Source organism: Symphalangus syndactylus, chromosome 7, assembly GCF_028878055.3.
Source record: "Symphalangus syndactylus isolate Jambi chromosome 7, NHGRI_mSymSyn1-v2.1_pri, whole genome shotgun sequence".
Lineage (NCBI taxonomy): Eukaryota > Metazoa > Chordata > Mammalia > Primates > Hylobatidae > Symphalangus > Symphalangus syndactylus.
In genome coordinates this window covers 45,815,695-45,843,502 of record NC_072429.2, presented here as the reverse complement: position 1 = coordinate 45,843,502, position 27,808 = coordinate 45,815,695, and the positions used below count along the sequence as shown (strand labels likewise).

At 37.2% G+C, this 27,808-nt stretch overlaps 2 protein-coding genes across 4 annotated transcripts; both read left to right on the top strand.

Annotated features, from left to right (window-relative positions):
- Window positions 1–1,236: 1,236 nt before the first annotated feature.
- Window positions 1,237–27,284, top strand: LOC129486267 (protocadherin beta-4). 3 transcript variants are annotated; one of them, XM_055285923.2, is made up of 2 exons: window positions 8,761–10,723; window positions 25,143–27,284. In XM_055285923.2, the coding sequence occupies exons 1-2, from the start codon at window positions 8,801–8,803 to the stop codon at window positions 25,146–25,148; spliced, it is 1,929 nt and encodes a 642-aa protein (XP_055141898.1). In that variant the 5' UTR covers window positions 8,761–8,800; the 3' UTR covers window positions 25,149–27,284. The 3 variants fall into 3 exon arrangements, with proteins under 3 accessions (XP_055141896.1, XP_055141898.1, XP_055141897.1); XM_055285922.2 differs by lacking the exon at window positions 25,143–27,284 and adding an exon at window positions 11,803–12,301 and having other exon boundaries at window positions 8,761–10,751; XM_055285921.2 differs by lacking the exon at window positions 25,143–27,284 and having other exon boundaries at window positions 1,237–11,626.
- PCDHB5 (protocadherin beta 5) lies at window positions 21,811–24,936 on the top strand. The gene has a single exon (XM_055285924.2). It carries the CDS (start codon window positions 22,254–22,256, stop codon window positions 24,639–24,641), a length of 2,388 nt encoding a protein of 795 aa, XP_055141899.1. The 5' UTR covers window positions 21,811–22,253; the 3' UTR covers window positions 24,642–24,936.
- Window positions 27,285–27,808: the final 524 nt, after the last annotated feature.

Below are 27,808 nucleotides of genomic sequence, written 5' to 3'. Positions count from 1 at the left end.
GTTGCCTATCAGCTTAAGGAGATTTTGGGCTGAGACGATGGGGTTTTCTAGATATACAATCATGTCATCTGCTAACAGGGACAATTTGACTTCCTCTTTTCCTAATTGAATACCCTTTATTTCCTTCTCCTGCCTGATTGCCCTGGCCAGAACTTCCAACACTATGTTGAATGGGAGTGGTGAGAAAGGGCATCCCTGTCTTGTGCCAGTTTTCAAAGGGAATGCTTCCAGTTTTTCCCATTCAGTATGATATTGGCTGTGGGTTTGTCATAGATAGCTCTTATTATTTTGAGATACGTCCCATCAATACCTAATTTATTGAGAGTTTTTAGCATGAAGGGTTGTTGAATTTTGTCAAAGGCCTTTTCTACATCTATTGAGATAATCATATGGTTTTTGTCATTGGTTCTGTTTATATGTTGGATTACATTTATTGATTTGCGTATGTTGAACCAGCCTTGCATCCCAGGGATGAAGCCCACTTGATCATGGTGGATAAGCTTTTTGATGTGCTGCTGAATTCGGTTTGCCAGTATTTTATTGAGGATTTTTGCATCGATGTTCATCAGGGATATTGGTCTAAAATTCTCTTGTTTTGTTGTGTCTCTGCCAGGCTTTGGTATCAGGATGATGCTGGCCTCATAAAATGAGTTAGGGAGGATTCCCTCTTTTTCTGTTGACTGGAATAATTTCAGAAGGAATGGTACCAGCTCCTCCTTGTACCTGTGGTAGAATTCGGCTGTGAATCCATCTGGTCCTGGACTTTTTTTGGTTGGTAAGGTATTAGTTATTGCCTCAATTTCAGAGCCTGTTATTGATCTATTCAGAGATTCAACTTCTTCCTGGTTTAGTCTTGGGGAGGGTGTATGTGTCGAGGAATTTCTTCTAGATTTTCTAGTTTATTTGCGTAGAGTTGTTTTATAGTATTCTCTGATGGTAGTTTGTATTTCTGTGGGATCGGTGGTGATATCCTCTTTATCATTTTTTATTGCGTCTATTTGATTCTTCTCTCTTTTCTTCTTTGTTAGTCTTGCTAGCGGTCTATCAATTTTGTTGATCTTTTCAAAAAACCGGCTCCTGGATTCATTGATTTTTTGAAGGTTTTTTTGTGTCTCTACTTCCTTCAGTTCTGCTCTGATTTTAGTTATTTCTTGCCTTCTGCTAGCTTTTGAATGTGTTTGCTCTTGCTTCTCTAGTTCTTTTAATTGTGATGTTAGGGTGTCAATTTTAGATCTTTCCTGCTTTCTCTTGTGGGCATTTAGTGCTATAAATTTCCCTCTACACACTGCTTTGAATGTGTCTTAAAGGGACTATCAACCAGTAATTCTATATCCACCAAAAGTATCTTTCAAAAATGAAAGAGAAATCAAGACATTACCAAAAAACAATAAGTGACTAATTACATTAGTAGCAAACCTACTCTACAAAGAAATATTAAAGGTAGTCATTTGGGCTAAAATAAAAGGGCACCAATAAGTAACTTTAATCCACATGAAAAAATAAAAGCCTCAAAAAGGGAAAGTAACTTATAGGCATATATATATGTAGGGAACTATAAGTGTGTTTTTATTTGTAAATTTTTTATTGAAAAGAACACTGCATAAAGCAATAATAATAAATCTATGTTCATAGGTATATAATTTGTAAAGATGTAATTTGTATGACAGTGTAACACAAAGGAGGGGAGAGATAACATAGCTATATAGAAACAAAATTCTATATACTATTCAAATTTAATTGATATTAATCTGAACTAGATTGGTAAAAGATGTTCACTTTAATAATCAGGGAAACCACCAAGAAAATAACTAAAAAAGGTAAAAAAAATGACAAGTCAATTAAAATGGTACCCAAGAAAATATGTGTTTAACACAAAAGAGAGCAATGAGGAAATAAAATAATAAGACGTAGAAAACAAAGCAAATTGCCAGTATAAATCTACCTTATCAGCAATTATGTTAAATGTGAATGAATTACACACTCCAATTAAAAAGCAGAAGTTGGCAGAATGGATTTTTAGAAATGATCCAACTATAGGCTGTCTACCAAGGGAAACTTTAGATTCAAAGACACACATACGTTGAAAGTAAAAAGATGGAAAAAGATATACTATGTAGATAGTAACCAAAAGAGCTAGAATGCCTACATTAATATCAAGCAAAATATACTATAAAACAAACACAAAAGTTACTAAAAATAAAAAGTTGAGGAGGGGAATTTTATAATAGTAAAAGGGTCAATCCATTATGAAAACATAATAATCATAAACATACATGCACCTAATAATGGAAACCCAAAATAAATGGAGCAAAAAGAGACACAAATGAAGAGTTAGACAATTTGACAATAATAGCTGAAGACTTTAATACCACAATTTTCAATAAATGATAAAACAATGAAACAGTATCAACATGAGACAAGAAGACTTGAATAACCTTATAAACCAACAGTACTTAACAGAACACTCCATCTAACAACAGCAGAATACACATTATTTTCAAGTGCATATGAAACATTCTCCAGGATAGACTATATTTTAGGCCATAAAACAAGTCTTAATGAATTTGAGAGTTAAAATCATATAAAGTATGTTTTCCAGCTACAATGAAATGAAATTAGAAAGCAGTGGCAGAAGAAAATTTGGGAAATTCACAAATATGTGGAAATTAAACATTTAAAAAAAACAATGAATCAAAGAAGAAATAACAAAGGACATTAAAAAATACTCTGAAATGAATAAAACTGAAAATGCAACATACCAAAACTTATGGGATACAATAAAAGTTGTGCTAGGAGGGAAAATAATAGTTGAAATACCTATATATTTTTAAAAGATCTCAAATCAGTAACCCAGACTTCCACCTTAAGAAGCTAGAAAAAGGAGAGCATACTAAAGCCAATACAAGCTGAAGAAAGGAAATTATTAGAGTGGAAATAAAACAGAATAGAAAAACAATGGAGAAAATAAACTAAAAGTTGGTGCTTTGAAAAGATCAATAAAATTGGCAAAGCTTTAGCTAGGCTGACGATGAAAAAAGAGGACTCAAATTACTAAAATTAAAAAAAAGGAGGGAAAAGTATGACCCATTTCACAGGTCTTAAGGGAATGCTATAAACAATTTTAAGCCAACAAATTAGAAAACCTAGATGAAATGGAAAAAAAAACCCTAGATTAAATGGAAAACACAAACTACCAAAATTGACTAAGGAGAAATAGAAAATGTGAATAGACCTGTAATTGCCAAAAGTGACTAAGGAGAAATACTAGGTTGGTGCAAGAGTAGCTGTGGTTTTGCCATCACTTTCAATGGCAAAAAACGCAATTAGTTTTACACCAACCTAACAAAAAACCTGAATAGATCTGTAATAAGAGATTGAACCAATAATCAAAAACTTTCCACAAAGAAAAGCCCAGGACCAGATGGCTTCACTGGTCAGTTCTACCAAATGTTTAAAGAAGAATTAACACCAGTACGTAATATACTCATTCAAAAAATAGAGGAGCAGGGACCACTTCTCAACTCTATTCTATAGAGGCCAGTATTAACATGATGACAAAACCAGACAGTGATAACACAAGGGAAAAAATACATACCAATTTCTCTTATGGATATAGACGCAAACATTCTCAACAAAATTTTAGCAAACTGACTCTAGTATCACATAAAAATGATTACATACCATGGCCAAGTGGGATTTATCTCAGGAATGCAAGGTTGGTTTGGCATGTTAAAATCAAACAATGAGCCAGTTGCAGTTGTTCATATGTGTAATCCCAGCATTTTGGAAGGCCAAGGTGAGAGGAATGCTTGAGGCCAGGAGTTCAAGACCAGGATGATCAACATAACAAGACCCCATCTCTACAAATTTTTTTTTAATTAGCTGAATGTGGTGGCTTGCACCTGTAATCCCAGCTACTCAGGAGGCCAAGGCATGAAGATTGCTTGAGCCCAGGAGCTCGAGGCTGCAGTGAGCTATGATTGTGTCACTGCACTCCAGCTTGTGTGACCTTGTCTCAAGAAAAAAGAATTTAAAAACAGATTTGAGTATACCTAGTCCTAAAGTTAAAAATGTTAAATTCATACTATTTTGAATAGTCTATTTTAAAAATGAAAGAGTATTTTGAAAACTTCACCATGACTTGAGGATGGTTTTGTTCTTACTTTGAAAGGGGAGAATAGAGGAAAATTAAACATTAATTTTTGAGAGAAAGAGATAAATTTGACTATTATTTCTTTAAATCATATTTCCAATAGCACTATTTCAAAATGTTAAGCTCTCAATAATAAATAGTTAATATCAATTGTTTGTGGAATTTATTAGAAATTCTTATAAAAGGAATGATCTCCTGGAATGTTCTATTAAATAGGTACAATAGATACATCAGCTGACCATTTGAATGAAATAGGTGTAAAGCAAACAATAGTGCTCAGTGGTGAAAGCAAAGTAAATTTTACATTAGCTAACTTTCCAAACTTAAACCTGTAAGATATTTTTAAAGTCACACTCACTGAAATGTAAATGTAGGAAGGAGATACTTGAACAATTAGAGTTTGACTTGAGAAATTTGTGATGGAATCTAAGATGATTTCTAATAATTTTTTCTAGAATAAAAATAGTATTTATAAGTTTAATATATCAAAATACTCAAATATGTGATATATAACTTACAATATATCTTTAAAATCAGAAAGTGTGGGCTTTTCAACTTTGTTCCTTTTTTCCCAAGATTGTATTTTGGGTACCTTGCATTTTCATGTGAATTTTAGGGTCACTTTACCAATTTCTGCAAAAAAGCCGACTGAAATTTTGATAGGGATTACACTAAATCTGTAGAGCAATTTGGAGCGTACCAATATTTTAACAATCTTAAGTCTTCCAATCCATGAACACGTTTCATTTACTTAGATCTTCTTTAATTTCTTTCAATGATGTTTTGTAGTGCTCAGTGTTCAGTTCTCCCACTTCTTTTGTTAAATTTATTCCTAAGCATTTTGTTCCTTCTGATATCTATTATAAATTGCATTGCTTTCTTGATTTCATTTTTGGTTTGTTCAATGCTACTGTATAGAAATACAATTGATTTCTGTATAGTGATCTTGTATCCTGCAACCTTGCTGAACTCATTTATTTATTTTAGTAGTTTTTTTTTTTTTTTTTTTTTGAGAAAGAGTCTCACTCTGTCACCCAGGCCGGAGTGCAGTGGCACAATCATGGCTCACTGAAGCCTCAATCTCCCAGGCTCAAGCAATCCTCCCACCTCAGCCTCCCAAGTAGCTGGGACTACAGGTGCATCCCACCACCTCTGTATAATTTTTTTTTTTTTTGTAGAGACAGGATCTTGCTATGTTGCTCAGGCTGGTCTCCAACTCCTGAGCTCAAGTGATCCTCCTGCTTGGCCTCCAAAAGTGCTGGGATTACAGGCATGAGCTGCCATGCCCAGCCTCAAATTTCTTTAAAATGATTTTTATCTTTCTTCAGTGATAAGGTTCTTGCCTATATTTTATCAGAGAGCAACTAGTTTCCTGCGTATCCCTCTATTTTATCTTTCTTGTATATTTAAAATGAAAAAAAATTAAATATCATGCTTCAGATCTGGCAACCAATTATGTAAATAGTCATATGAATCCTTCAGAATGGATAATACAGCTTTTCTGACTGGTATGAAATAGTTTTCAGATGCTCATTCTTTATATCATTAGCGTATCTTATATCATTAGCTTATCCTCCATTCAGGTATAACAGATCTTTTTTTCTGATAAATATGGCAGTTTAGGGAAATAAACTGTGGCATAATATGCTAGGCCATTCTTCTAGGCCACGCTTCTTGATTGTAACCTTAAACCCTTTATCAGAACCTAAACAACTTTTCAAAAGATCTATACATATTTTTATCCAATGTTTAAGGCTATGAATAATTCATTATGTCACTCTTCATTTTTTTCACCTGATTAATGATCTCGACAAAAATGTTGAGTATTAGTTTTCCTTCCAGTGTGTAAGTTGTATAAACATCTCTCTTTACTGGTAACTAGCTATCTCTAAAGGGAGACAAGTAATTTTTAAGTTTCTAATAATAATTGAAAACTTGAATATAAATATATTTCACCTATGATAACCATGTACCCAAGGCTAGGCTGAAGTTGGGATCTAAATTATCTGAAAAGTTGTTCACCTCTCCAGCTCTGCTTAGGCATATAAAAGAATGGTTTCTGGAGTCACATAGTAACAGTTTAAATCCTGGCTCTGCCGTTTCACATGCTGTACGACTTTGGACAGGTTATTTAAACTCTGTGTGCCACAATTCTTCGTCTTTAAAATGTGGCTAATAAGACTGCCCACCTCATAGGGCTTGTTGGGGTGATAAAATGAGTCAATATATGCAAAATGCTTAGAAAAATATCTGGTGTATAGTGGATATATATGTTAATGTTATTGAGATTTCATTTACTTTTGGATTGCAAAAGGAACTGAAAAGATGCAATTCTTACTCTATGTCAACATGTAGGAATAAGTAAACAAAATATGGTTTGAATTTTGTCCTGAATGCATTAACTTGAATCTAACTAAAACCTGGTTATTATATTAGAAACAATTTTCTCTTTGGTTTGCCCAGGAGATTTGTTTTCCAGTTATGTCTAAAATAATACTCTTTCTTTTTATTCTTTTCAGTATATATTTTTATTGTTTTTCATTTAATAGTGATGCATAGTGTATCTTTTCTGATTTACTTTAAATGTGAAAGAAAATTCTAAGATGTTAATATTATTATTACTGCCATTGAGATATCCCTTATAGGAATTAATTAATAGAAATAGAATCAAAGTAAGTTTAGTTATATAATGCTTAGCATGTATTATATTCTCAAAATTCTGTATTCAGTTTCAGACATGTTCATGGCTGAATATATGATCTGACAATAATCTGCTTATATAGATAAAAACATCATTTGAGTGGATTAATTTATTAATTCAACTGGTATTTACTAAATAAAATCCATTTATCTTTCAAAAATAATTTTTACAAATACTTTCTATCACTATCAGAATCTGAAATCTCAGATTTCATGCTTTAAAAAGAATTCATTTAACATGAATTATAAATTATAATTACTTATATGAATTGGATAATTAAATAAAACATCAAGATATTTAAGGCGAGAAAATCTTATATGTGGCAAGATAAGTGGTGCTCCATTCAATGTATTAATTGCAACCAATAAATTGGTTAACTGTGTCTCAGTGGTACCATTCTTTCTTATTGTTTGAGAGTAATCACAGTAGCTACACACTGTGGTGGGATCCATTTTATACACAAGTCTCTTTACTTCACCATATCTGAGTGGAGACAGCCTAAGTCACCCTTTGGTCACAGAATAAAATATTTTAAATCAGTGCTTCTTGTTTTCCCCAAAATTAGCTGGTCAAGGAATATGATATCTGGGATACAAAAGGTGAGTGTGGTAACAGGCAAACTCATTGTAAAATATAGATTACATCTATCTTGCTAAATAAGTTCAGCTTAAAGCCTTTATCTTCACAAAATTCTGTGACTGTTACTCACTTTTGTCTTGGCACTATCCTCATAATAGTCACATAAAATAATCAAGTCCTGTCACCCTCTGAGCTTCAGTTTCAGTTTCCTTATCTTTTATTTCCTCTTTAGTTCTAAGAATCTGTGATTTTAATACTATTTGCCTTACTCCTAGGTTCAATGTAGGTTCGCACTGTAAATTACTTGATACAAAACAAGATACCTGTTTATTCACCTGTATTAGTATTTGCACATTAAAGTAGGAAAATAGAACCTTTCGTTTCAAAGGTAGTCCCCCTTTAGACCATGTATAGAGAACATCTTAAACTTTTGCATCATCACAAAGTCCTCACATTCTTAGAAAAGAACATATATAAATACTAAGAATTGAATTGAAAGTGTATAAAAAATTGTGTCCTGTGGTTGGATTATGTAAAGAAGAAATGGAGTTCTTTGAAGTTTCACTGATAAGCGTGTGGGGAGACTGAGATATCTTCTTGGTTTGTGCTCATGATTATTCTGGTTCGTGCACTGTAATGAAATAACCTTTTAAATTATGCAGTTTAATGTAATAACAAAGTTTGTAAAAATTCTATACTCTTAAAAATGGCTTTCATTTTAAAACTTCCCAAATACGCAGTCTTGAAGTTGTTAATTTCTCAATCAAGACGCAGGGTGGCGCTGCAGGCTAAGTTGTGAATAAAGAGTCCTAAAAAGCTCGCGTATTCTTTTGTGTCGCTAGACGCAATAAAAAACACAAGGAAGAAGCGTTGCAAGCAGTGCAGGTTTACCAACGGCTTGGGGCAGCGATATACTAAACACATTTAATATTAAAAGCAACTGTGTGACGATTCCTCCAAGCAAGAAATTAGAATTGAATGTCTCAAGTCTCGTTGCGGTTGCTGAAAGGATTGGATATAAGGACCTGGACTCCAACATGAAGAAGCTAGGGAGAATTCATCCAAACAGGCAAGTGTTGGCCTTTATTTTGATGGTGTTCTTGTCTCAGGTTCGCCCCGAGCCTATTCGTTATTCTGTGTTGGAGGAAATAGAGAGCGGCTCCTTTGTAGCCCATCTGGCCAAGGATCTGGGCCTGGGAATTGGGGAACTGGCCGCCCGGTCAGCCCGGGTGGTGTCTGACGATGACAAGCAGCGTTTGCAGCTGGATCGTCAGACTGGAGATTTGCTTCTGAGGGAGAAACTAGACCGGGAAGAGCTCTGTGGTCCTGTTGAACCGTGTGTACTGCATTTCCAAGTGTTCCTGGAAATGCCGGTGCAATTTTTTCAAGGAGAATTATTGATCCAGGACATAAATGATCACTCTCCAGTATTCCCTGAAAGGGAAGTGCTCTTGAAAATACTAGAAAATAGCCAGCCGGGGACTCTATTTCCGTTGCTAATAGCTGAGGATTTGGATGTGGGCAGCAATGGTCTTCAAAAATACACAATCAGCCCCAATTCTCATTTTCACATTCTCACTAGAAATCATAGTGAGGGCAAGAAATACCCAGATTTGGTGCAGGACAAACCACTGGATCGAGAGGAGCAGCCTGAGTTCAGCTTGACCCTCGTGGCGCTGGATGGTGGGTCTCCACCTAAGTCTGGCACAGTCATGGTTCGAATCCTGATCATGGACATCAATGACAATGCTCCTGAGTTTGTGCACACTCCATATGGGGTGCAGGTCCTGGAAAACAGCCCCCTAGACTCTCCAATTATTAGGGTCTTAGCTAGAGATGTAGATGCTGGAAACTTCGGGAGTGTTTCTTATGGCTTATTCCAAGCATCAGATGAAATTAAACAAACTTTCTCAATAAATGAATTCACGGGAGAAATACTATTGAAAAAACAATTGGATTTCGAAAAAATTAAATCTTACCATGTAGAAATTGAGGCCACAGATGGAGGAGGCCTTTCTGGGAAAGGCACTGTAGTCATAGAGGTGGTGGATGTGAATGACAATCCCCCAGAACTTATCGTATCTTCACTCACCAGCTCCATCCCAGAAAATGCTCCTGAGACGGTAGTCTCTATCTTCCGAATTCGAGATAGAGATTCCGGAGAAAATGGAAAGATGATTTGCTCTATTCCAGATAATCTACCGTTTATTCTAAAACCAACTTTGAAGAATTTTTACACCCTGGTAACAGAGAGACCACTGGACAGAGAGACCAGCGCTGAGTACAACATCACCATCACCGTCACTGATTTGGGGACACCCAGGCTGAAAACCCAGCAGACCATAACCGTGCAGGTCTCCGACGTCAATGACAACGCCCCCGCCTTCACCCAAACCTCCTACACCCTGTTCATCCGCGAGAACAACAGCCCCGCCCTGCACATCGGCAGTGTCAAGGCCACAGACAGAGACTCAGGCACCAACGCCCAGGTCACCTACTCGCTGCTGCCGCCCCAGGACCTGCACCTGCCCCTCGCCTCCCTGGTCTCCATCAACGCCGACAACGGCCACCTGTTCGCCCTCAGGTCGCTGGACTACGAGGCCCTGCAGGCGTTCGAGTTCCACGTGGGCGCCACAGACCGCGGCTCCCCGGCGCTGAGCAGCGAGGCGCTGGTGCGCGTGCTGGTGCTGGACGCCAACGACAACTCGCCCTTTGTGCTGTACCCGCTGCAGAACGGCTCCGCGCCCTGCACCGAGCTGGTGCCCCGGGCGGCCGAGCCGGGCTACCTGGTGACCAAGGTGGTGGCGGTGGACGGCGACTCGGGCCAGAACGCCTGGCTGTCGTACCAGCTGCTCAAGGCCACGGAGCCCGGGCTGTTCGGCGTGTGGGCGCACAATGGCGAGGTGCGCACCGCCAGGCTGCTGAGCGAGCGCGACGCGGCCAAGCACAGGCTGGTGGTGCTGGTCAAAGACAATGGCGAGCCTCCGCGCTCGGCCACCGCCACGCTGCACGTGCTCCTGGTGGACGGCTTCTCCCAGCCCTACTTGCCGCTCCCGGAGGCGGCCCCGGCCCGGGCCCAGGCCGACTCGCTCACCGTCTACCTGGTGGTGGCGTTGGCCTCGGTGTCGTCTCTCTTCCTCCTCTCGGTGCTCCTGTTCGTGGCGGTGCGGCTGTGCAGGAGGAGCAGGGCGGCCTCGGTGGGTCGCTGCTCGGTGCCCGAGGGCCCCTTTCCAGGGCATCTGGTGGACGTGAGCGGCACCGGGACCCTGTCCCAGAGCTACCAGTATCAGGTGTGTCTGACAGGAGACTCTGGGACTGGTGAGTTCAAGTTCCTCAAGCCAATATTTCCTAATCTCTTGGTTCAGGACACCGGGAGGGAAGTTAAGGAAAACCCCAAGTTCAGAAATAGCTTGGTATTCAGTTAAGTGTTGTATTTAGTTTAGTGAACCGCTCATTAGTTTTGTCAAACTTCCCATTGCAATGCCTTTATTTTAAAAAATTGTCTACTTATCTAAATATTTATACCACAATTTCAAACCTACGCATGTCCCTGATAAAGTTAAATTTGTCCCCTTTTTATTGTTATTAATTGCACTTAACATTTTTAGTTATACTGGATATTGAGTATGGATTTTCTCTATATTTGATCTATTGGTGATTAATCTTTTTGTAACCATAAATTACTCAATTAGGATAAAAACAAATTATATTTTAATGAAATTCTTAAATTAACATCTTTTTAATGGAACATTTAAGTGAATATATGAACTCTTGAATTTCTAAATATTTGTTGTGCCTGTCTTTACCATGTAACTTAATGTTTGCAAGGCCAGAGTGTTTGAAATTTTTCTATTTAACTTTAGAATTACCTTTTCCTTTCTGGTTGACTATACTAGGCTAAGCCCTCTAAATAGCCATGAGCATAAAATTTAGTATACTCATTTTTCACAAATTGTATATAAACATGCACTTCATTACATTAGTAATACACTAAAATTGTGGTCCTTTTCCTCTTGTGACCACCACATGTCTAGTGATTATTTTGTTTATTTGGTTGCTACTTACCTAGCACATTGTAATGTTCCATGAATGCTGATATTAAATTTTGTAAAAATAACTTATTTATAAATAATTTTTAAAGAGAAAAATCTCATATAATTTGTCATAACCTTTCAATAAATAAAACTGTTAAATCACGGCCTGATATCGTCTTAAAAAAAAAATCTCAGAATCTGAAATAAGCCCTAAATTTCTCCCCAAAATCAAGACTCTTGAGATCATCATAGGTCTCCTTGTGCTCCCTTTCACTCCCTATAAATAGAAATCCAAGTATACTTTAATATGTATATATTTTTTGGTTTTCCTACAGCTTCTCCCCATCTTTCAAAAGAATCAAGAAATTTCTTCTGCACCTTGGCTATTCTGTTTAAATCTGATAATCAGTTGATCTCAGGTTTTTCACTGTACATTACTTTGCAGATATGGACAGTCTTTACAAAAATAATTTTTAAATGCTTAATTATTTTTATTTGTTCTTTAAGGTAACTTTCAGTTATTTTGAATTAATTTAACTTCTCAATTATGCCAAAGTTGCACTTGCATGAAATAAGTATTATTTTGTCCTTGTATAGACTGGAACAGTAATAAATTTATCTGAATTAAAATTGTTTTATGCTGTGATCAGTAAGCCCAGTAAGCTAGGTAAAGTTGTATGGCTATAGGACACCTCTATTTTACTTTTGGCAGAATATGAGCAACTGAAGAACTTGCTTTATAATCTAACATTTATTTTTAAATCTCAAGTATCCTACTGAAGTTAAATTACTTGCATTTTTCCTTGAATTACTCTTTTTTTCTAAACGTGTAATGAACTAAAAAGGAAAATTGACTTAAGTTATTCTTGAAACATATTTTTTAGCGTTTATTCAATTTAAAAATCAAAGTGAAGAAGATATAAAGTGAGAACAGAATATAACATACAAATATGTAAGACATAAATATGGTAGTCAACTTTAATGTCTTCTTCCATTTATTATTAGCTATTTAAATAAAATAGCTTTGAGGCCGGCCGTGGTGGCTCATGCCTATAATCCCAGCACTTTGGGAGGCAGGCGGATCGCCTGAGGCCAGGAATTCAAGACCAGCCTGGGCAAAATGGCGAAATCCCTCCCTCTTAAAAAAACACAAAAATTAGCTGGGCATGGTGGTGCACACCTGTAATCCCAGCTACAGGAGTTGCTGAAGCAGGAGAATTGCTTGAACCTGGGAGTTACAGGTTGTGGTGAGCCATACCTCCAGCCACAGAGATCACACCACTGCACTCCAGCCTGGGTGACAGAGTGAGACTCTGTCTCAAAAAAATTTAAAAAAAAATGAAATAGCTTTTATTTATGATGACAAGTAAGAAATCTGGTTGAAGCTTTCACCAACTATATATTGACATGATGAAAGTCCAAAATCATTTTTTTTGTTGTTTATGCAGGGTAAGTCCAATTTGCATAATCACCCAAACGAGACTGTTCAAATAAACACCCCAAACCGACATCCTCCTTGGAGGCATTCATAAAGCATGACTTATTCCTTACCAGCTAGGGGCTACTACCAGACTTTGGTGTAGTATAGATCAACATTTAAAAATTCAATTATTAGAATTTAGTTGTAAACATGATCCAAATAACTTTCACAGCATGCATACCTTATGAAAATAGGCCAGTTCTATTGTCACAGAACAAAATTAGAGAATGGAGGCCAAGAATCTTGATAATAACTCCCATCCCAACAGGTATTTTCTCAAATTAATCTATTATATATGCATCTTTTACAGTTTCTCTGCTACTGTTATTTTTAGTCACAGCATATAGTGAATTTAACACACGCTGTTTTGGAGACAGAAATTCTGAAGGCAATGTAGCCCATCTCAATTTAGAATCCCCTCTCCTTGGCTGGGTGTGGTGGCTCATGCCTGTAATCCCAGCACTTTGGGAGGCCAAGCAGGGAGGATCACTTGAGGCCAGGAGTTTGAGACCAGCCTGGGCAATATAGTGAGATCCCTGTTTCAACAACCACAACAAAAAATTAGCTGGTCATGGTGGCACACATCTGTAGTCCCAGCTATTTCGGAGGCTGAGGCAGGAAGATCGCCTGAGCCTGAGTTTGAGGCTGTAGTGAGCTATGATCATGCCACTGCACTCCAGCCTGGGAGACCCAGCAAGACCCTGTCTCAAAACAAAACAAAACAAAACAAAACAAAACAAAACAAAACAAAACAGAACAAAATGATCCCCTCTTCTTTTACTATCAAAAGTTACAAAATATATTTTAAATAGTCTAAGGTTAAAACTTATGCATATATTTGGTGAAACTCTGCTTCCAGAGTAGATGGATTATCTAGCAGCAGAAAGCAACTCTAAAAATTGGTTAAAATGTAAAATTATCTGTTTGAAGTAACTGAAAACAGATAATATAGTAAGATCTGAATGGGCCATGATTCCTGAGAAGGAAAATTCTTGGAGGTGAAAACTGACTCCTGACAGGAGTTTTACCCTGAGGAAATATGCTAAGTATGAGAACAAACAAAAAGCTTTTGTCAGACGCAGGGTAACTTCAATAGCCCTTAGCGTCGACTGGAAGATTCAAGTTCATGGCCAAATTTTCCCCTCAGGACACTTATCAAACTCAGGGAAGCCCAGGGAAAAAGACTAAAAACCTAATTGGAAAATTTCTGAAAAGCAAAGTGAAGTTTTAATAGTCTTGCTATAGAAACATTAGAGTTTAGGACCTGCCATGGGAAGGGGCTATGGAGAATATACGAAGTTCTCAGCTGAAAATTCTAGAGAGCCAGGTGCTTATCAGAACTGCAAAGAAACTTGACAAAGCCCAGTGCCTCTTTCAGTTGAGATCATTTGTTTAGACAGAACTCTATCAAGTTAACAGAGGAAAAGGTGAACTCTTGTTGGAGGAAGATAATATCTTAACCTTGGATAGCTTTTTATATAAATATTCAGCATTCAATAAAAAATTCCTAGGTACACACACCAAAAACTGGGTAACATGAATAAAACCAAGAGAAAAAAACAGACAATAAAAATTACCCATAAATGATTCAGATATTAAAATTAACTGAATGATATTAAAATAAGTAAGTCTAATATGTTAAAAATAAAGAACAATAGAGAAAATAAAGAGATAATTTAACTGGAGAATTGAACTTTAAAAGTGAAAGTTAATTCTAGAACTGAAAAATTGTATTATCTGAAATTAAAGCTATTTAAATGGTTTAATGTCATAGTCATAAAAGAATACAGGATTAGTGGATGCAAGACAATTCAATATTAACATCCAAATATAAGCACAGAGAATAAAATAATAAAATATACAGAAAAGAACATTAGTGATATGTGGAACGTAATTTTTAAAAACTCTAACATACTGAAAGAGAGAACAAGAATGAGGCAGTATTTGAAGAGATAATGACAAGGAATTTTCCAAAATTGGTGAAAATCTTCAATCCTTCAAGATATTCAAGAAATAAATAATAGGCTAAATAAAAACAAAGCCTACTTAGGCATATCATAGGAAAGCTTCTCAAGACCAAAGTCAAAGAGATAATTTTAAAACCAACCATATAAGAAATAATACATTCTTGTTAAAGGAGCATCAGTAAAATGGAGAGTTGACTTTTCAACATAAATCAGGAAATCAAAAGACAAAGGAATGATATCTTTAAAGTCCTGAAAGAAAATTACTATTAGGTTAGAATTCTATTGCTAGCAAACATATCCTTCAAAAATGAATGCAATTTTCAGACAAAAATGAAGGGAATTAACGACAGTCACATCTGCACTAAAAGAAATACTTTTTTTTTTTTTTTTTTTTTGAGACAGAGTCTCACTCTGTTGCCCAGGCTGGAGTGCAGTGCACAATCTTGGCTCACTGAAATCTCCACCTCCTGGGTTCAAGCTATTCTCCCCATCTCAGCCTCCTGAGTAGCGGGGATTACAGACATGTGCCTACACGCCTGGCTAATTTTTGTATTTTTAGTAGAGACAGGGTTTTACTATGTTAGCCAGTCTGGTCTCGAACTCCTGACCTCAAGGGATCCGCCTGCCTTGGCCTCTGAAGGTGTTGGGATTACAGGCGTGAGCTACTGCATCTGGCCAAGAAATACTTTTAATGAAATGCATTAGGTAGAAGGAAAACAATCCAAAAGAAATCACAGAATTGCAGGAATAAATGAAGAGCAATAAGAAAGGTCAATGTAAATGAATGTTGATTGAATATTGATTATACAAGGCAACAATATTAATACTAGTTTCTGAAGGATTTAAATTATATATAAACTTTAAATTTATAACAACAATAATGTAAACGCCAAAGGTATAAATAGAGTTAAAAAGTGTTAAGGCTGTAAGCATTATCATGGAAGTAGTAAAATTAATAATGTGCGTTAGATTCTTGTATATTGAAGATGCATGCTGTAATTTCTTGGATAACCCTCAAAGTAATAAAACACTAATTTAAGGAAGAAAAATTAAAAATATTTGAATAACCCAAAAGAAAAATTAAACTTTAGTGACAAATAGAAAAATAATTAGATGGTAAGTATAAATGGAAAGATGTCAGATATTGTATTAATTTTATTTGGATTAAATAATCCAATTAAACAACAAAAATTGTCAGACTAGATTAAAGAAAAACTCAACTCTGTGCTATCAAATAAGTGTGTGTGTGAACACAAAAAGAGTGAAGGTTTAAAAGAATTAGATAAGGTATACAGTAATATAAACACTAGCCAAAATAAATCTAGGTAGCTGTACTTACATAAGACAAAAGAGACTTTAAGGAAAGATACATTACTAGAGATAAAGAGAAGTTTTTCATAATAATAAAGAGGTAAATATACCAGAAATATGTTAATTTTAAAACTGAATACATCCCAATTAGATAACTACAAAATATATAAAGTTGATAGAATACAAATACAAAGTAGACAAACCCAATTACACTGGGAGATTGAATACAACTCTCTCAATTCCTATTAGAATAAGAAGAAAAAACACACATATACAAAAAATATTGAAGATCCGAACCACACGAACATCATATTCAAATAAACTGAAATATATAGCACACTGGAGCATACACATTCTTCTTACATGTATGTGGGATATATAAAAATTGTTCATGTTCTTTGTCATGAATGAAGCCTCAAATATTTAAAAAAGAATTGAGGCCGGGCACAGTGGCTAACACCTGTAATCCCAGAAGTTCAGGAGGCAGAGACGGGCGGATCACAAGGTCAGGAGTTTGAGAACAGCCTGGCCAACATGGTGAAAACCAGTCTCTACTAAAAATACAAAAATCAGCAGGGTATGGTGGCGGGCACCTGTAATCCCAGCTACATGGGAGGCTGAGGCAGGAAAATTGCTTGAAATCGGGAGGCAGAGGTTTCAGTGAGCTGAGATCGTTCCACTGCACTCCAGCCTGGGCGACCGAGCAAACTCCGTCTCAGGGGAAAAAAAAATTGAAATGACCCAGAGTATGTTCTTTGACCACAATGGAATTAAGCCAGAAATAAAAATATAATAAGAAATCTCCAAATTTTTAAAATTAAATTGTGTAATCCACAAGTCAAAAAGAAATCACAACAGAAATTTCCAAATATTTTGAACAGGGAAAAATTAAGACCTGGCATATCAAATCAGTACTTAAGAGGGAAATTTAAAATCTTAAATGCACATGTTAGAAAAGAAAGGCTAAAAATCAATAATCTAAGCTTTCATCTCAAGAAGCTAGAAAAAGAACAGCAAATCAAATGCAAATAAAGATGGAAGACAATTGTATACACACACACATAGGCAGAAACAAAATAAATGACAAATATACAACAGAGGAAATCAGTGAAGCGAAAAGTTGGTTTCTACAATGATTAAAATTTAAGACTCTTTCGACTAATCAAGAAAAAAAGAGGGAAGGCCAGGCATGGTGGCTCATGCCTGTAATCCCAGCACTTTGGGAGGCCGAGGCGGGTGAATCACGAGGTCAGGAGATCGAGACCATCGTGGTTAACATGGTGAAACCCTGTCTCTACTAAAAATACAAAAAATTAGCTGGGCATGGTGGCGGGCGCCTGTAGTCCCAGCTACTGGGGAGGCTGAGGCAGGAGAATGGCGTGAAGCCAAGAGGCGGAGCTTGCAGTGAGCCACTGCACTCCAGCCTGGGCCACAGAGTAAGACTCAGACTCAAAAAAAGAAATAAAAATTAAAATAAATAAATAAATAAATAAATAAATAGGGAAAACACCAACTGCCAATATCAGGATTAAAAAAACACAACTATCAACCTACAGACATTTAAAAAATAAAAAGGAAATATTATGAACAATTTTATGCCAATAAACTTGACAATTTATGTAAAACAGAAACCATCCTTTAAAAACACAATTTTCCAAAACTGAAACAGGATGAAATTAAGATCTGATTAGTCATATCTATTATATTAATTAAAGTTGTTCATTAAAAACCTTCCTACTCTAATTCACAGCAGTGAATTCTCCCAGATACTTATGTCAAAATTATCACTAATATGTACAAACTCCTTCAGAGAGTAGAAAAATAGACAACATTTTCCAAATCATTTGGGTGCCAGCATAAATCTGAATATGTTATAACATTCAAACCTGAATGGATATTATAAGAAAAGAAAATTACAAACTATTCTTTTTTATTAATGTGTATGGAAAATTCATTTTAAAAAATATTAGCAAATAAAATTTTAAAATGTATAAAAGAGAAATAATAATTGGAAAAAACGGAGTTTATTTTAGGAATACAGAGGCAGTTTAATATTTGAAAATTGATCATTGCAATTTACCATATTAAAAGATAAAGAAAAAAACATGATTATTTCAATGGATACAGAAAAAAGTCATGTGATAAAATTCAACACACAGTAGTGGTAAAATTATTGGCAAACTAAAATCAAAGGGAACTTTCAGAGTGACTTTAAAAACCTACAGGAAACATCATTAACGATAAATTTTCTAAAATTTTCCCCTGGAGATCAAGAATGAAACAAGGATGCTTGTCTTTTCTTCTCCAATTTAGTATTCTATGACAGGTCCTAAACAGCGGAATAAAGCAAAGAAGGAATAAAAGGCACTATGTTTCGAAGGGAAGAAATAAAAATGTCTTTTTAAGTAGACATGATTGTATATATTGAAAGCCATGAAGAATCTACAGGCTACTGAAATTAACAAATGAAGTTAACAATGCCACTGGATACAAGGTCAACATACAAACACGAGTTCTATTTCTATATAGCAACAAAAAAAGTGAAAAATTTAATTATGCACAATAATTTCAAAAATAGCAGCTATTTATAAACAAATCTATTTGAATATGTATAAGACTTCTACATTGAAAACTAAAATATGCTAAAAATTATGGGAATATACAATGTTCACTAATTGGAAGACTCAATGTTGGGAATATGTCAGTTCTCTCTTAGTCAATCTATAGATTCAATAAAATCTTAAAAAAAATTTCAGCAGCTTTCTTTGTGAAAATTAATGAGCCGAACATTAAGTTTATTTGAAAATACAAAAACAGTAATAACCAAAGGAACCTTGACGAAAAGAAACCAAACTAGAGATACCACACCAAAGTCATGATCCATAGAAGAAACAGTTAATAAGCTGGACTTTGTTAAAATTAAAACTTTCTGCTCTGCAAAAGCTAGTATGAAGAGAATGAAAAGACAAGGCATAAACTAGGAGAAAATATTTGCAAAAGGCATATCTGATAAAGGACTGTTATTCAAAATATACAAAGAACGACTAAAACTCAGCAACAAGAACCCAATTTAAAAACAAGCCAAAGACCTTAACAGACACCTCACCAAAGAAGGTATACAGGCGGCAAATAAACATATGAAAAGATGCTCCATATCATATGTTAACAGGGAAATGCAAATTAAAATAACAGTGAAATATGACTACATACCTATTAGAATGACCAAACTCCAGGACACTTATAGTGCCAAATGCTGGTAATGAGAGCAACAGGAGCTCTCATTCATTGCTGGTGGGAATGCAAAATGGTACAGACACTTTGGAAGACAGTTTGGCAGTTTGATACAAAACAAAATATACTCTTACCATGCTATCCAGCACTCATGTTCCTTAGTATTTGCCCAAAGGAGTTGAAAATTTATGTTCACACAAAAACTTGCACAGGGACGTTTATAGCAGTTTCATTCATAATTGCCAAAACTTGGAAGCAACCAAGATGTTGTTTAGTTGGTGAATAGATAAACAAGCTGCAATTCATTCAACCCATAGAATACTATTCAGCATCAAAAAGAAACAAGCTAACAACCCGTGAAAAGACATTGAGGAAATCTAAATGGATATTACTAAGTGAAAGAAGCCAATCTGAAAAGACTACATACTGTGTGATTTCGACTACACAGTGCTCTAGAAAAAGCAAAACTGTGGAGACAGTAAAAAGAAAATCCATTTGGATTGGGTTCTAGGGGAGAGAGGGAGGTATAAATAAGTGGAGCACAGGGGATTTTTAGGGCAGTGAAACTACTTTGTATGATACTATAAAAGTGAATACACATAATTTTAAATTTGTCCAAAGCCATAGAATATACAGCACCAAGAATGAGCCCTAATGTAAACTATGGACTCCAGGTTATAATGACGTGCCAATGTAGATTCATCAGCTGTAGCAAATAAACCACTCTGGTGGAGGATGTTGATAATGGGTGAGGCTGTGCTTGTGTGGGGACAGGGCATATATGAAATCTCTGTACTTTACTCTCATTTTTGCTGTGAACCTAAAACCATTCTAAAAATTAAAGTCTACTTTTAAAAAACTGGAGAACTTACTTCTCAGATAACAAAACTCATGATAAAGCTATAATAATTAACACAATGAGTTATTGTAGGATAAACAAGATTGAATAAAACATCTTCAGAGCTATGGTTACCTAATTTATAACAAAGATGACTTTTCAAAAACAATGGAAAATGGATTGTCTTTTAAATAGATGGTGCCAAGGTTTAAAGCATTCAGATACTTATATTTTAAAACTTTTGACTCCAACCTCATTCACTTGAAAAGTTAATTTCAGGTTGATTATAGCTCTAACTATGAAAAGTGGAATAATTAGTCTTTCAAAATACATCATACAAGAATATTTTCATGACCTTGGAGTATGTGAACACTAAAATATAACACAAAAAAATGCTAATCATACATGAAAATTATTGACAAATCTGACTAAAGGTAAGAAATTTTATTCATCAAAGACACATAATAGACTTGAAATAAAAACCATAGAGTGGGAAAAGATATTTGCAATACATATATCTGAAAAAGGACTTATAACCAGAATATATGAGAAACTTCTGCAGATCAATAAGCAGACAGGCAAATGCCTCGCCCCAAAAAAGTAAAAAGGTTTGCATAAGCCCTTCACAAGATTGTATCCTAATGGTTGATAAACATGAAAATGTGCTCAAATTGTTTAATCACCAGGGAAAATGCTAACTAAAATTACAATATGATATCACCACACACTAACCAGAGTGGTTTAAAATGGAAAAGATAGCATCAAATGTTGACAAGAATGTGGAGCAACTGGAACTCTCATACTTTGCTGGTATTAGTACAACTACTTGAGAAAACTTTCCCATTATCTGCTAACGCAAAATATATGTGCACATCTTAATGCATAGCAATCCAACTCCTTTGAATATATTCAACATAAACACATATATGTGGTCACCAAAAGACTAGTACAAGGATGTTTATACCAGTACTACCCAAAATAGCTGAAACCTGGAAAACAGTGTTCATCAACTGGAGAATGAATAAATAAATCATAGTATATTCACACAACAGAATAATATAAAGCAATGAGAATAAAACAAATAAGAACAAGATGCCACAGATCAATTTGACAAACATAATATTGAGAAGAAGCCAGACACACGAGAGTAACAACCTATAACTCCATTTGTATAAAGTTCAAAAAAAAAGGCTATGACAACAGAAGTCAGGACAGTGCTTATCTTTTGGGGAGAGGGTGGTAACCAGACAATAGCAGGTGGGGGCTTGGGTTGGGGTAGTATTTTTAATCTAGGTTCTACTTATAGGAGTGTGTTCACTTTGCGAAAATTCATTGAGTTGTACACCTATGATTTGTGCCATTTTCTGGGTGTTATTGGTGTTTACTTCAAAGTGAAAGTAATTTTTCTTAAACTTTAAATTTTTATAGATATTCCTGATCACTTATTTAATATAATCAAATAAGAAACACCAAATAAAGTATATTTGTGTACTCAACGGTATTTTATGGAGATTAATATATAATTTTAGTTTTTTTCTCAAAAGTATTTTCTCACTGCAGATTAACTCCACAACATTTATTTAGAACTTTCAGTAACTAACAGCTGGAGATACCATCGGGAGAGCTTATGTGACAAAAGGGTATGGATACACGTCAGTTAGAATTTAGGATGAAATGGCAAATACTATATGCAATAGTAAATTAGGACGCCTGGTGGCGCTGCAGGCCAAGAGTGTGGATAGTGGGCTCTGCGGATAACTCCGGCGCCATTAAGCTGGGGAATCCAAACTCTAAAAGAAGGATGCATTTTAGGTAAGATCTAGTGGCTAGATCTTAAGGGTGGGCTTCGTTCTTGTGGAAATCAGTCAAGAAAGATCGGATTCGCGGTTATCTTTGCAAATCATCTGGGTGGATTGTGTACGGAGTTAAAGAAACCGCCTTCTGGACCGGGTCTGAACAATGGAGACTGCGCTAGCAAAAACGTCACAGAAAAGGCAAGTTATGTTTCTTGCTATATTGTTGCTTTTGTGGGAGGCTGGCTCTGAGGCAGTTAGATATTCCATACCAGAAGAAACAGAAAGTGGCTATTCTGTGGCCAACCTGGCAAAAGACCTGGGTCTTGGGGTGGGGGAACTGGCCACTCGGGGCGCGCGAATCCATTACAAAGGAAACAAAGAACTCTTGCAGCTTGATATAAAGACCGGCAATTTGCTTCTATATGAAAAACTAGACCGGGAGGTGATGTGCGGGGCGACAGAACCCTGTATATTGCATTTCCAAGTCTTACTAGAAAACCCAGTGCAGTTTTTTCAAACTGATCTTCAGCTCACAGATATAAATGACCATTCCCCAGAGTTCCCAGAGAGGGAAATGCTCCTAAAAATCCCAGAGAGCACCCAGCCAGGGACTGTGTTTCCTTTAAAAATAGCCCAGGACTTTGACATAGGTAGCAACACTGTTCAGAACTACACAATCAGCCCAAATTCCCACTTTCATGTTGCTATGCGTAATCGCGGAGATGGCAGAAAATACCCAGAGCTGGTGCTGGACAAAGCGCTGGACCGGGAGGAGCGGCCTGAGCTCAGCTTAACACTCACTGCAGTGGATGGTGGGGCTCCGCCCAGGTCCGGGACCACCACAGTTCGCATTGTCGTCTTGGATAATAATGACAACGCCCCTGAATTTTTACAATCACTCTATGAGGTACAGGTGCCCGAGAACAGCCCCCTTAACTCTTTAGTTGTCGTTGTCTCCGCCCGAGATTTAGATGCAGGAGCGTATGGGAGTGTAGCCTATGTTCTATTCCAAGGCGATGAAGTTACTCAACCATTTGTAATAGACGAAAAAACAGGAGAAATTCGCCTGAAAAGGGCATTGGATTTCGAGGCAACTCCATATTATAACGTGGAAATTGTAGCCACAGATGGTGGGGGCCTTTCAGGAAAATGCACTGTGGCTATAGAAGTGGTGGATGTGAATGACAACGCCCCTGAACTCACCATGTCTACGCTCTCCAGCCCTACCCCAGAAAATGCCCTGGAAACTGTAGTTGCTGTTTTCAGTGTTTCTGATCCAGACTCCGGGGACAACGGTAGGATGATTTGCTCCATCCAGAATGATCTCCCCTTTCTTTTGAAGCCCACATTAAAAAACTTTTACACCCTAGTGACACAGAGAACACTGGACAGAGAGAGCCAAGCCGAGTACAACATCACCATCACTGTCACCGACTTGGGGACACCCAGGCTGAAAACCGAGCACAACGTAACCGTCCTGGTCTCCGACGTCAATGACAACGCCCCCGCCTTCACCCAAACCTCCTACACCCTGTTCGTCCGCGAGAACAACAACCCCGCCCTGCACATCGGCAGTGTCAGCGCCACAGACAGAGACTCAGGCACCAACGCCCAGGTCACCTACTCGCTGCTGCTGCCCCAGGACCCGCACCTGCCCCTCCCCTCCCTGGTCTCCATCAACGCGGACAACGGCCACCTGTTCGCCCTCAGGTCGCTGGACTACGAGGCCCTGCAGGCTTTCGAGTTTCGCGTGGGCGCCACAGACCGCGGGTCCCCGGCGCTGAGCAGCGAGGCGCTGGTGCGCGTGCTGGTGCTGGACGCCAACGACAACTCGCCCTTCGTGCTGTACCCGCTGCAGAACGGCTCCGCGCCCTGCACCGAGCTGGTGCCCCGGGGGGCCGAGCCGGGCTACCTGGTGACCAAGGTGGTGGCGGTGGACAGCGACTCGGGCCAGAACGCCTGGCTGTCGTACCAGCTGCTCAAGGCCACGGAGCCCGGGCTGTTCGGCGTGTGGGCGCACAATGGCGAGGTGCGCACCGCCAGGCTGCTGAGCGAGCGCGACGCGGCCAAGCACAGGCTGGTGGTGCTGGTCAAGGACAATGGCGAGCCTCCGCGCTCGGCCACCGCCACGCTGCACGTGCTCCTGGTGGACGGCTTCTCCCAGCCCTACCTGCCGCTCCCGGAGGCGGCCCCGGCCCAGGCGCAGGCCGACTCGCTCACCGTCTACCTGGTGGTGGCGTTGGCCTCGGTGTCGTCGCTCTTCCTCTTCTCGATGCTCCTGTTCGTGGCGGTGCGGCTGTGCAGGAGGAGCAAGGCGGCCTCGGTGGGTCGCTGCTCGGTGCCCGAGGGCCCCTTTCCAGGACATCTAGTGGACGTGAGCGGCACCGGGACCCTGTCCCAGAACTACCAGTACGAGGTGCGTTTGACCGGAGACTCAGGGGCCGGCGAGTTCAAGTTCCTGAAGCCGATTATTCCTAACCTTTTGCCCCAGGGCGCTGGTGAAGAAATAGGGAAACCTGCTGCCTTCAGGAATAGCTTTGGATTGAATTAGAGATCTCGTTATGACGCGTTGTTTTCTGCCATTTATCCCAAACTTTTTCAGATCTAGAATTCGAGAGTGTCATGGACAAAAATTTCACCTTGAGATTTAGCTTTTATTTTCCTTTTTAATGGATTTGTCTTTTGAACTTTATGCTGTCCAAGTGTTGAAAACTCAATTTAATTTCATTGCATTTATTTACGTAGGGTCATTCCAAATCCATGCATGCTGTTGATTTTCCTGAGATTTTTTTCTCTTCTTGGTGGTATTTGTTGTGATAAACCACCTTAATAAAATCAAGTATTAATTTTATTTTCTATATATTCTGCCCATTCTACTTCATCACACTCTTAGGTATTATATATTTGATGCTAAAATGCAAAAATTAAAAATGTTTCACATCATCGTATTTTAATTGTTTAAAACAAAGACAAATACATACATATGTTAACAAATGAAATATGTGAAAAAATATGTAAAAGGCAACAATCTTCTATTTACTCTTTTTTGCAGCCCTGAGTCCTATTAGCAAATTTTTAAAAACAGTTTAATTGAATTACTTACATGAAGAAAAGTGAACAAATCCTTTATGTTCAACTCAATATATATTCACAAAGTAACATATTTAGTACCAGCGGCTTGAAGAGAAAATGAAACATCACTGGCACCCCAGGTGCCACACAAATTACTCCTTACAATCACTACTACCCCAAGTATAGCAAATATGCTGACTTCCAATACCATAGTTTAATTTTGCCTCTTCTGAATTCATATAAACGGAGTAATAGAGTATGAACTGCTTGTGTCTGGCTTTTTTCACTCAGCATTATGTTTATGAAATTTATCCATAATACACCTTTTAAGTTTAGTCCTTTCGTTCTCATTGCTGTATAATATTCCACTGTATGAATATACCACAATTTACTATCTATCTTTTAGATCAGTATTTGGGATGGGGCAAAGTTTGGCTGTTATGAATTATACTGCTATAAACATTCTTTTAACATGCTTTTGGCAACTTGTATATGCAGTTTTGTTGGCTATATGCCTAGGAGTGGAATTGTTGCCCATCTTGTAAGTACATGTTTACTTTTAGCAGACATTTCCCAATAGTCTTCCAGTGGTTGTACTAATTTACATTGCTATCCCCGGTGTCCAGATGTACAAATTTTTCCACATTTCTGCCAACAAACTGGTATTGTCTGTTTTTCATTTTATCCCATTGGCAAGCACTTTATACATTTTTTAAAGCTCTTCTTATATTTACTTTCTTATCAGTAAGGAATATGTTTGTAATCATTATGAGCTGAACTATGTTCCCATATCCCCCTCAAATTCATATGTTGAAACCCTAACTCCCACTACCTCAGAATGTGACTATGTTTAAAGATAGGCCCTTAAAAAGAGGTAATCACATTAAAATGGGTCATTAGGGCAGAACTTAATCCAATATAACTGCTATACTTATAAGATGAGGAGATTAGAACATAGAGAAAGAGATGTCAGACATGTGAACACACAGAGGGATGATTATGTGAAGACACTAGAAAAAGATAGCCATCTGCAAGCCGAAGAGAGAGGCCTCCAAATGAAACCAACCCTGCCAGCACTTTGATCCTGGACTTCTAGATTCCAGAACTGGGAGGAAAGAAATGTCTGTTGTTTAAGCCACCCAGTCTGTGGTATTTGTTACAGCAGCCCTCGCAGACTAATGTAGTAACTTTCATAAACTTTAGACAATTAATTTCCTATCATGATTGCTGAGTAACTAGCACACTTAAAACAACTTCAATCTTTTGTTTTACAGATGTAGCTATATTACTATTTTTGGGAACTTCTCTGATCAAACTGAAACCTTTCTTTATTGTTCCAGTAATAACAGTTTCATTAGATTTTTGTATGAAGAAAAGAATAGCATTCTTATTCTTCCTTTTATATCTGTTTCTCTCTTAACACTTTCCAAGCTCTCTCAGTTGAACTTCTATTTTGCATTTTACATCGTTACAACCATAGCTAAGAATTCCTTGTCTTGTCTATAGATATATTTTAGAATATTTAAAATTTACTTTAAATGATTATATAAATTATGAATGCCCTGCAGTCCCAAATCACCAAGAACGCACCGTATCAGAACAAAGTTGGGTTTATTGACTTGTTGCAATGAAGGAGACTGCACACAATAGGAAACAGCGGTCACTTTAGTAACAGGGTCTTACAGAGGAGTTATAGGATTTGGTCTTCTGTTAGGTGGTTTTAACAGAGGTTCAAGAAGTACAGGTCAGCTCTGGATTGGATGCTTTCAGAAAATTGGGTAATTCTATATTATTTTAATGAATTTCACTTAGGAAGTGGGAAAAACACTGAAATTAAATCTGTAATTGGTAAATAAGCAGCATTCACTCATACTAGCAAGGAAAAAGAGCTCTTTTGTCTTTTTCTTTTTTGTTTTAGACATTCTCTCCTCAAGCAGGAAGTCTGGCTCCATCAGGGTTATAAGGTTATTTTCTGGTCTTGGTGTTATATGAAATTGTTCACATTCAATAGGAGGAGATTATGGCCAACCTGTGAGTGTCAGAAGAGTTCCAGGTTGTTGGGCTGATTCTCTTCTCAAAATATTGCTCATTGCAGAGCCATATTACTTACTGAAACCTCTAAGTAGTCTGGGATTACTTACAGATCTAAGTAATCTTAGAGCTGAGATTACTTCATTTCTACTATTGTTTTCTTAATAGTATATCCCTAAGTTTAATCTTGTTATTTCCATCTGAGATTTGTGCTTGTCTGTTATTAAATATTCTTCATAAAAATTAAAAAAAACAAAAAACAAACAAAAAAATTGAATATTCTTTGTTATTTTTCTGTTTCTTATATTTCTCTTTTATTTTACATTTTTAGCTTTTCTTCTATGTCCTGATGTCTCTCACTTTATGTTTTAGTGATAGGGACTATCTTTCCTGCTCTTTGGATCCAATGTTGTGCTTCCTGTACCACTGAAAACAGTATGTTCCTAAAATCAAGACCAAATAGATTCATCATTTTAGACTCCATTAGTTGGCTTTACCATATTTTCAAAATCTCAATCAATAATTCACTTTACCATATTTCCTAACCTGAAGCCCTCTAGCTTTCTGCTTCCATCTGGACTAAATGATCTCTAAGTCTGTACAAAACTGTCATCT

Excerpts from the sequence above, each read along its gene's own strand:
- PCDHB5 (XM_055285924.2), top strand. The coding sequence starts at position 22,254 with ATGGAGACTGCGCTAGCAAAAACGTCACAGAAAAGGCAAGTTATGTTT.
- LOC129486267 (XM_055285921.2), top strand. The coding sequence starts at position 8,471 with ATGAAGAAGCTAGGGAGAATTCATCCAAACAGGCAAGTGTTGGCCTTT.